At 43.2% G+C, this 10444-nt stretch overlaps 1 protein-coding gene across 1 annotated transcript; it reads left to right on the top strand.

Annotated features, from left to right (window-relative positions):
• Positions 1 to 510: 510 nt before the first annotated feature.
• Positions 511 to 10204, top strand: LOC112266992 (cullin-5). The gene is made up of 19 exons (XM_024444982.2): positions 511 to 581; positions 1491 to 1600; positions 1686 to 1785; positions 2005 to 2181; positions 2314 to 2455; positions 2571 to 2716; positions 2823 to 2903; positions 3015 to 3108; positions 3209 to 3339; positions 3615 to 3722; positions 3963 to 4027; positions 4368 to 4500; positions 4731 to 4862; positions 4965 to 5088; positions 5278 to 5453; positions 5627 to 5788; positions 5920 to 6038; positions 6512 to 6635; positions 6833 to 10204. Exons 1-19 carry the CDS (start codon positions 537 to 539, stop codon positions 7025 to 7027), a joined length of 2364 nt encoding a protein of 787 aa, XP_024300750.2. The 5' UTR covers positions 511 to 536; the 3' UTR covers positions 7028 to 10204.
• The last annotated feature ends 240 nt before the right edge of the window (positions 10205 to 10444 follow it).

Here is a 10444-nt window from a genome sequence, read left to right on the forward strand (position 1 = left end):
ATGAATGAAAGTGGGTGGTACAAAGTGGGTGAAAGTGGGGTGTGTGAAACTGTGGGAGTTGGGTTGGGGGGTATTTAGATCAGTGATTACTTAATTTCAGCCAGGTAATTACTCCAAGGAAGGAAAGGCTTGAATGAAGGAATAGAGAGGAAGGCTGTGTGGATTCAATCAGGGTCCATATCCCTTCTCTATGTTACTCACTTGTCTCCAAGTCACATAGCTACTGTACATATCATGTACTGACCTGTAATAAAACTCAGTGGTTCCATGGCAGTCAAAAGCTAAATTTAGCACTGGTCCAGCCACGGCAACTGTGGCCTACTGTATGCATTTTCCAACACCTGCAAAATCGTATTTGGTGCAATGTCTTAAGTGCAAAGAGCAGCACATAAAAATGCAGATAACATGTCATGACACAATACTGTAATCTGGCCAAATATTTAGCATTTTTATCTACATGTCTATTTTTATTGCGCTAAATAGGAAGCTCCATGACCTAATCCCCTCCAACCACACACTCGCGAGATTGCGCGAGGATGGCACAAGTTGGAGGAAACATGGCGACGTCGAATTTGTTAAAGGTAAGAGCCTCTCACGTCAGCATTTTACCCGGATTTGAAGATATAATCGTGCGCCCCGATGCCCATAGTCTGGATGTATATAAGTTAATGAAGGAGTAAAAAAAAAACGACAACGGACACTGTTTGTCAGCTTTTATTTTTGCACTGAAGTAAACAGATATGTATTTCTTGCTAGTTAGCTAGCATGGGATGCTAAGACTAGCTAGCCAGCCATCTGGCTAACGTGCAATTGAGTTGTCACCGGCATAACATTTCGTATTTTAAATTGACAGTTCGTCAGTAATATCATACACAGTTCATTGTAGTATCTGTCCACATCAAACTGTAAGAGAATATGCAGCAGGCTTGTCCAGGTGGTGGAACAATCAGCTGAATTGGCAAGCTAACATTAGTTCCGTTTGACAGCTCTCCAGCACAATAACGTTAGTGTTACTAGCTAGCTAACTAACTACATATTACAGTCTTGACTGTTACAAATTTATCAGAGTTGGGTGCAACTACACTGTTGACAATGTAGTCCGTAGCTAATGTTTTAGTTGAAGCAGGTTTTATTTTAGCGAACTGGATCATTGTTATGTTTTAAAATAATAGAATTATAAAAATTACTATTTAACATGCGTTCATTCTGAAAAGCGTCAGGCAGTAGCAAGTTACTGAGTAATGGGTTAGTAAGTATGAACTGTGTTCGTTCTCTGGCGCTATCCAAAATGAATGGTTTTAGGTAGTGTGGTGGAGAGTAGTGAGTACATGGTCATACTCATATGGCACGAGACAGAAGCAAACAGGTGTGTCTACTTGAAATTGTCCAAAAATAAACACTTGTTTTCATTTTCTGTTGCAAAACATTTTCGACAGTGTGCACTAATGAATACGACCCTGAGTAGTAACAGTAGTATCATCTCTCTTCAGAATAAAGGCTCCTTGCAGTTTGAGGACAAGTGGGACCTGATGAGGCCCATCGTTCTCAAGCTACTGAGACAGGAGGCTGTCACCAAGCAGCAGTGGTTTGACCTCTTCTCGTAAGACACACACACTGCATCACACCACACCAAACTGCAAAGCAGACACACACAAAAACACTATGCTTATTATTGTGTGTTGCAGAGACGTCCATGCTGTGTGTCTGTGGGATGATAAGGGCCCAGCTAAGATCCACCAGGCGCTCAAAGAAGACATCCTAGACTTCATCAAACAAGCTCAGAATGTAAGTGGGAATGTGGGTTACAGGGGAAGGATTTTGGTAAGGGGTGAAATCACATTTGAGTTTGGAATGTGCTGTTCACACACACATGCTTGCGTATACACACACACACACACACACACCCCTTTCCAGTACAGTGATGACAGTTGCAGGCAAGAGGCTACCCTTAAACTCCTGACCTCTACCTATGCAACATACCTCTGACCTGTGTTTCCATGGCAGCGTGTGTTGAGTCATCAGGATGACACAGCGTTACTGAAGGCCTACATTGTGGAGTGGCGAAAGTTCTTCACACAGTGTGACATCCTGCCCAAACCGTTCTGTCAGCTGGAGATCACACTGATGGGGAAGCAGGGCAGCAACAAGAAGTCTAACGTTGAGGACAGCATCGTACGCAAGGTGATGAGAGGAGGAAGAGAGAGGGGAGAGATGGACAATGCTCTTCTTTTTGATAGCATGTGTCAATTGTCTTATCCTGCTTACTTACACTCTCTCTTTTCCTCTCTCAATACCCATCGGCTTCTCTTCTAGTTGATGTTGGACACATGGAACGAGTCGATCTTCTCCAACATAAAAAGCCGTCTTCAGGACAGTGCTATGAAGCTGGTTCACGCTGAGAGGCTGGGAGAGGCTTTTGACTCCCAGCTGGTTATAGGAGTACGAGAATCTTACGGTAGGACATATACACACTGAGTGGCAAACCATCCAAATATTTTATATGGCAAGTTTTTGTGAAGTATGGTATGTTGACTGTGTGTGTGTGTGTGTGTATGTGTGTGTGTGTGTAGTCAACCTGTGCTCTAACCCTGAAGACAAGCTCCAGATCTACAGAGATAACTTTGAGAAGGCCTACCTGGACTCAACTGAGAGGTTTTATAGAACACAGGCCCCATCATACCTACAGCAGAATGGAGTCCAGAACTACATGAAATATGTAAGGACTGCTCTCTCTCTCTGTGTGTGTTGGAGAGAGTCCGTGTGTTGTTGTGACAATTTCTTACTGGGTGTGTATACATTCACTGATCGTGTGTGTCTTGCAGGCAGACACAAAGCTAAGGGAAGAGGAGAAGAGGGCAGTTCGATACCTCGAGACTCGTCGTGAATGTAACTCTGTCCAAGCAGTGAGTAGACAGACTGTTTACCCATGAGTCTGTATAGACTGGTTTAAACTCATATTCACAGTCAACAGATGATGAGGTAGATCAATGTCAGTCTCTAATGTCTCTTTCCAGCTGATGGAATGTTGTGTGAACGCTCTGGTGACGTCGTTTAAAGAAACCATCCTGGCCGAATGTCCCGGCATGATCAAACGCAACGAGACAGACAGTGAGTAACACGTTACAGTACTACTTTTACCCACCAGCCTTGGGACCGGTTGTAGAGGAGGGTCCTTCTTTGTGTGACGTTAATGTCCTTCACCCTGCAGAGCTCCACCTGATGTTTTCCCTGATGGATAAGGTTCCTAGTGGGATAGAGCCCATGCTGAAAGATCTGGAGGATCACATCATGAACGCTGGGCTGGCTGATATGGTGGCTGCTGCAGAGACTATCACTTCTGTATGTACACACACACAGATCTGTCTTACTATACTTGTGAGGACTTTTTGCACACCAACAATTGATTCACATTCAAAATCCTATTTTCCTTAATCCTAATTCTAATCCTAACCCTAACTGATATGCCTAAAATGTCCTCACTTCTCTGAATTTGAGTTGGTTACTATTCTTGTGAGGACTTCTGGTACTAGTAAAATATAGTATAGTAAAACATGTACACACTCAAAATCAGCTAGTATATCTGTATGTTTTTCTTCTTATTCCTGTGTGTGTAGGACTCTGAGAAGTACGTGGAGCAGCTGCTGATGTTGTTTAACCGTTTCAGTAAACTGGTGAAGGAGGCTTTTCAGGACGACCCTCGATTCCTCACTGCCAGAGACAAGGTAACACACACACACACAGTGAGAGAAAATGGGGTGAAGGGAGAAGACTGAATGGAGGAGCAGAGAGAAAGGGGGGATGGGGAGGAGAAGGGATGGACGGAGGAGAAAAAAAGGGAGATGAGAGATGCAACGAGAGAAAAGAGGGTGAATGGAGCAGATAGGGGGTGGGGGTGGGCGGAGGAGGAGGAGAAAAAAAAAAGAGGAGAGCGGGAGGTTTGACAGTTCTGTGTTTCTCTCCAGGCCTACAAAGCTGTAGTGAACGATGCCACCATCTTTAAACTGGAGCTGCCCCTCAAACAGAAAGGGTAAGACAAACCTGGGTTTTATGTTTATATTTATTCCTTGGTTATGGGTTAGTATGGCTGCTGGTCCACCCATCACTGAACTTTAGCTGCATCCTGATTCTTTACCCTTTTCCTTAGGGTGCATTTTCACACTCCCCATCATGGATTTAAAAGCATATGATTTGTGTAACAATTGGCTGGAGGTAGTTTCCATTATTGTCAAATTCACGCAAGAAAGTGTGCACATGTAGACTTCGGAGAAAGGGTGAAGAATCGGGATGCATCCATAGACTTGAATGTAGATGCCTGTTTTAGTAATTCGATTTCTATGTGTACGATTCATATGTGTGTCTCTCTACAGGGTAGGTCTGAAAACCCAGCCAGAGTCGAAGTGTCCAGAGCTGCTAGCTAACTACTGTGACATGCTGCTGAGGAAAACCACCCTGAGCAAGAAACTCACCTCAGAGGAGATAGAACTCAAACTCAAAGAAGTGGTGAAGACTCTACCCTAGTACTGTAGAATGAGCCCCCATTCTCAAACACTTAGTCTTGGATTGGTGTAAACATTGGCTGTTGTGAAATCCATGACGAGAAGGGTGTAGAATTAGGATGCAGCCGTAGTCTTCTATCCTGTTCATCCCGAACTCTTCTAGCTGTTGGTGTTGAATTATGTTCAGAATAAGGATGTGTTTTCTCTCTCTCCCTCCCTCCCTTCTCTCTCTAGTTGCTGGTGTTGAAGTATGTTCAGAATAAGGATGTGTTTATGAGGTACCATAAAGCCCACCTGACCAGAAGACTGATCCTGGACATCTCAGCTGACAGCGAGATAGAAGAGAACATGGTGGAGTGGCTCAGGGTAAAAACACACACACAGACTCTCTCTCTCTCTCTCTCTCTCTCTCTCTCTATATACCCCCTTTTGATTGTTTTTTTCCCCCTGGGTCGTGTGTGTTTGTAGGAGGTGGGGATGCCTGCAGACTATGTGAATAAGCTGGCCAGGATGTTCCAGGACATTAAAGTATCGGATGATCTCAACCAGGTCTTCAAGGAGATGCACAAACACAACAAGCTGGCTCTACCAGGTAACGCACACTTGCTCTACGAGGTAACAAACACACAGACCTATGGCTTGAGCTTGTGTGATTATTAACCACGGCCTCCATACTCTTCCTGCTGGTGTACCATAGTAATGCACTAATACGCTCTGTCTCTCTGTTTCTCTCTCTCCTTCCTCTCTCTGTCTCCCCCCTTCTCTCTGTCTCTCTCTCCAGCTGACAGTGTGAATATAAAGATCCTGAATGCGGGGGCGTGGTCGAGGAGCAGTGAGAAGGTGTTTGTATCTCTGCCTACTGAGCTGGAGGATCTGATCCCAGAGGTAGAAGACTTCTACAAGAGGAACCACAGCGGGAGGAAACTACACTGGCACCACCTCATGTCCAATGGCATTGTGAGTGGGAGATACAGACACAGAGAGATAGAGACAGACAAAGTGCACACACACTCAGAAATATAATCCGTGGAAAAACTACTATCACCTCATGTCCAACGGAATACTAATCTCCCTCCTCTCCCTGTGTGTGTGTGGGGGGTGTATGCCTGTGTGCGTGCATGTATGTTTAGATCACCTTCAAGAATGAAATGGGTCATTATGACCTTGAGGTCACGACCTTTCAGCTGGCTGTCCTATTCGCCTGGAACCAGCGGCCGCGGGAGCGAATCAGCTTTGAGAACCTTAAATTGGCTACCGAGCTGCCTGATGCTGAGCTACGACGCACACTCTGGGTAACACACACACACTCTCTGGGATTGGCACACATGCCAATATAAACGCAGTTCATACACAAAGAAGAGCCTGAGAGAACAAACAAATGACCTCTTTCTTTCCCTCTCTGCTGTCTCTTCTCTGTCTCTAGTCTCTGGTAGCATTCCCTAAGCTGAAGAGACAGGTTTTGTCCTATGAGCCTTCAGTCTCCTCCCCTAAAGACTTCACTGACAGCACCCTGTTCTTCATCAACCAGGACTTTTCTCTCATGTACGTAGCGACAACACTAGCTTTGAACCCACAACAATGTGTTAGCCCCCAGAGCTAAATAAAGGCATTGAATGTACCTAGCATTACAACATTCTGGTAACTTGCCACAAATTCCCACGTTTTCAAAAAATTACTTATTGAAGCATTCCAGATTTTCCTGCTTTTTCCAACCTGATTCCAGGAATCTCTGGAATTTCTGGAAAACCTGGGATTTTGGGAAAGATGGGAGAGTTTTGCTACCTTAATTGCACCTCACTGCAACCGCTGTTGGTTTACCATGTCGATTCATGTTCTATTTAGTTAATGTAACTAACTGTATGTATTCTAACTCATCATTCATTTTGGAGAAGTTTGAATGTTGATGAAAGCTATATTGTCATGGTTTCCTACTGAAGACCTGGATGGACTGTTGCGGAGCAGTTTCAGGTGTGATTTCTGATGGGATATTGAGTTCTTTAGTCTCTGTTTCTTAGTAAAAACTCCAAGGTCCAGAAAAGAGGCAAGATTAATCTGATTGGTCGATTGCAGCTGACCACGGAGCGAATGAGAGAGGAGGAGAACGAGGGCATTGTCCAGCTGAGAATATTAAGAACCCAGGTAATGTTACTAGTTTAAAGGTACAACTTGAGGAACCTGTAGTTTCAGCACTCCCCCCCAAGACTTAAATGACGCACTACTACCTTCCACCCTGCAAGCCTTGAGTGAAAATCATAACCATACCAGTTGAATGTGTGGCGCAACATTGAGTAAAGATATAATGCTGTACATTGTTTGACCCACCCACCTCTCTCCAGGAGGCCATCATCCAGATTATGAAGATGAGGAAGAGGATCAGTAATGCCCAGCTACAGACAGAGCTGGTAGAGATCCTTAAGAACATGTTCCTGCCCCAGAAAAAGATGATCAAGGAACAGATTGAGTGGCTCATCGAACACAAATACATCAAACGGGACGAGACTGACATCAACACCTTTATCTACATGGCATAGAACCCACTTACCTGGACTGGAACCACCTACCTACCTACTGCTTGACCTGGCTGGATCCTCACTGCTGCAGGAGGAAGAGGAAACACAGGAAGAGGAGGGAGGGAGTAGTGGTTGTTTCAGAAGAGGAAGTCTCTCTGTGGGCGGAGGGGGGAGGGGAGGGGCAGGCCAGTTAGTTGTATGAGATAGATGGTGTAGTCTTCAGACTGTGGCGCCACCCGGGGGCCAGGAGGAGGAGGACAGTGGGGCTGACTGACAGTCTCAGTATCACAGTAGAGACATTATTAAATAAACAAACTCTCCCTGCCTTACCCTCCTTACGCAGTCCGCGCAGAGACAGACAGACAGACAGGAGGACTAATGGACTAGTAGTCTATATCATTATGGAGTGGACATTGAGAGGAGTGTATTTTGCCAAATGTACTGTGTGTGTGTGTCTGCACCTTGACAGCTTGCTGCTCCTTAGAAGTCTTGCAATCATCTGAGGTCCCGTCACACGTGTGTGTGTCACTTTTCCCTCCAGCTCCACCCCCCCCACCCCCCAACTGCCACATCCCTCAGAGGTCATGGCTCCTTACGTATCAGCCAGTCCCAGGGTGAGAACAAACGAGACCATCACTTTTCTGTTTCTTACCTTGTAGGTCAGTGTGTCTGAGTGGTTTTATATATCACTTTCATTCTCCTTCTCAATGCTCATCTTTATTTTTGTGAACACTTGTGTGTTGTTGTTGTGTGTATCGTTTGTAAATGCTGCACAGCGTCGTCCGATCGATTGAAGTCACAAAGCTCTCTAGCGATCTTTGATTCTCCTGTACCTCTACTCTTCTTTCTCCCCCATCCATAGCCAGTGCATGATATGACAGGTGTATTGTTGTCAGACCATGAGTGGGTGTCATGACTGTTCATGACTGTTTCTTCCCAAATGCCACCATATTCCCTAGGTACTGTATTAGGGTGGCAGGTAGCCTAGTGGTTAGCAAGCTGGGCCAGTAACCAAAAGGTTGCCGGATCAAATCCCCGAGCTGACAAGGTAAAAATCTGTCGTTCTGCCCCTGAACAAGGCAGTTAACCCACTGTTCCTAGGCTGTCATTGTAAATAAGAATTTGTTCTTAACTGACTTGCCCACATTTAGAAAATATAAATACTTTTGGGGGCAAAAAGTAGTTTTAAATTCCCTATAAAGGGAAAAGTCATTTGTTTCCTATATAGGAAAAAGTAGTTTATATTCTCCTTTTATATATAGAATAGTAGAATCCCTCCAGTGCAATATCTAGAGAGCCCCAACTGCTGGAGCACTTCCTGTGGTGAGAGGTCATGTTGCTAAAGCAATGGCATTGCAGTGTTGCTATTAATGTACCCTACCCACCACCTTTTACAGAAGATTGTGTGTTGCAGTATATGAGTGGGGTGAGGATGGAAGAACTAGAAAAGTGTTGGGGCTGTGTGTTGTTGACTTGTTTATTTATTTAATTTGTATCAATGTGGTTTGTTTGTATGAGATTGTATGCGAGTGTTTGATAAATAGGTCCGGTCTGTAGCGGGATACTAGGTGTACATAGCCACTTATTAATGTTACATGATGAAATGTATGAGATGACTTAATAACACTATCCCTCTTTGACTCTTTTTTTGTTTGAGTTTTGCTATTGGCATTGGGATAATGTTATAGTGTGGGAAATTAAAGTGTGCCCCCTATTCCCTATATAGTGCACTAGTTTTGACCAGGATCCATAGCCCTCTACTGAAAAGTTGTGCACTATGTAGGGAATATGGTGCTATTTGGGATGCAGGCTAGGTAGCAATTTCCTCTTTTCTCTCACTGAATTGAATGCAACCACATTGGAATCAATTTAGACACCTCAAGACAAAGTGATTGTCAGACGAGGGAAACATTACTTGGGATTTAGCAGTTATGAATTGTTTGGGCATGATGCCATGGCTTTACTTTATCTTACCATGTTTCATTCATACACACTACATATCTACCCAGTACTGTATAGTCCACTGTTCTACAGTGGAGGACACCTATGAGAAACACACTTACACACATACTGATTATTGCCAAAATAGTTCATTGTTTATTCTATCAGGTGATGTAATGTGTGGATAACTCTTCTACTACCTGTAAACTGTTGGCAATAAGAGGCTCTCCACATGAGCTAGTTACATTTCTCAACAGACTGACTAGTTCAACTTTTGAACAGTTACTCTGAAGGATATCAGCGCTTTGTGAATAAAAAGTGTGTGTTAATATCATCATTGACAGTTTATGCAGTTATATCGTCCACTGAATGACATTGTGTCCAGCAGGTAGACTGGTTTTAGTACCATTGTTGTTTTTCATGTCTTCCTTCCCTGGTATCTGACGTTAATGGTGATGCATCACTGCTGTAGTTGTTGCATCAAAACAACCTGGAGAAGAAGAGTGTCTCAAATGCTACCCTATTTCCTATTTAGTGTACTACTGTTTGACCAGGGCCAATATGGCTCTGGTCAAAAGTACTGCACTATATAAGGTGTCATTTGGAACGTTAGCAAAGTGTTATTACATTTTAGTAATTTAGCAGACACTCTTATCCAGAGTGACTTACAATTAGTGCATTCTTCTTAAGATATGTTATCAGAGTAATGTAATGTACTTAATGTAACTCATTCTGATACACTTAGCGCTTCTCTGGATTTTAGCCATGTTCAACAATGTTTTAAGATTACCATTTTTGCCACTTTATGAGTAACAACAAATGAACAGTATTAAACTAGGACATAAACTCAACTTTTGTTGTAATAATTCATGTTTTTCTCTCTGCACAGAAATGTCAGGTAGAGCAGGTCTTATTGTGTCAAGAGACTAGACTGACATCTTGCTTCAGTTTTAAGCGTGGTTGTGATGATGGTAGATGCATGTCTTATGATTACCCATCTATCTCTTCCTCTCCTTCCCTACTTGCATATCTGGAGCCTTGAGTAAAAACTAGGTTTTATTGATCATAACATTACCAGGTGAATGTGTGTCCCTACTTTGAGAAAAAAAATATATAATGCTGTATATTGTTTGAATGGGAGTATTCTGGCTTTTGGGCTCAACTTCTTTGATGTGCTGCATTATTATTTTTGTTTTGTTCATGACTCTTAAAAATATAATTTATTTCCTGGCTAATAAAAACTGTACTGTAAAGAGAGTCATCTCCGCTGCTCTTGGTTCCCTTTGTCTTCTGATGATTTCTATAGACAGATGAACATGTGCTTCTTCCTCTCAGTGTACTTTGATAGTAGCCTTCCTGTTAACATGTCATGGCCTCTTCCAAGAGGTCTGACACTATGACACAGAAGATCATCTGTTATTGGCATTTTATTTATTCATAATATATATTTGTTAACTAGGCAAGTCAGTTAAGAACAAATTCTTATTTACAATGACG

This window comes from Oncorhynchus tshawytscha, linkage group LG14 (genome assembly GCF_018296145.1).
Source record: "Oncorhynchus tshawytscha isolate Ot180627B linkage group LG14, Otsh_v2.0, whole genome shotgun sequence".
NCBI classification, from domain to species: Eukaryota; Metazoa; Chordata; class Actinopteri; order Salmoniformes; family Salmonidae; genus Oncorhynchus; species Oncorhynchus tshawytscha.

Excerpts from the sequence above, each read along its gene's own strand:
- LOC112266992 (XM_024444982.2), top strand. The coding sequence starts at position 537 with ATGGCACAAGTTGGAGGAAACATGGCGACGTCGAATTTGTTAAAG. Across the intron at positions 1,601-1,685 it reads CAGTGGTTTGACCTCTTCTC|AGACGTCCATGCTGTGTGTC; the intron begins GTAAGACACACA and ends TGTGTGTTGCAG. Across the intron at positions 5,789-5,919 it reads AGCTACGACGCACACTCTGG|TCTCTGGTAGCATTCCCTAA; the intron begins GTAACACACACA and ends CTCTGTCTCTAG.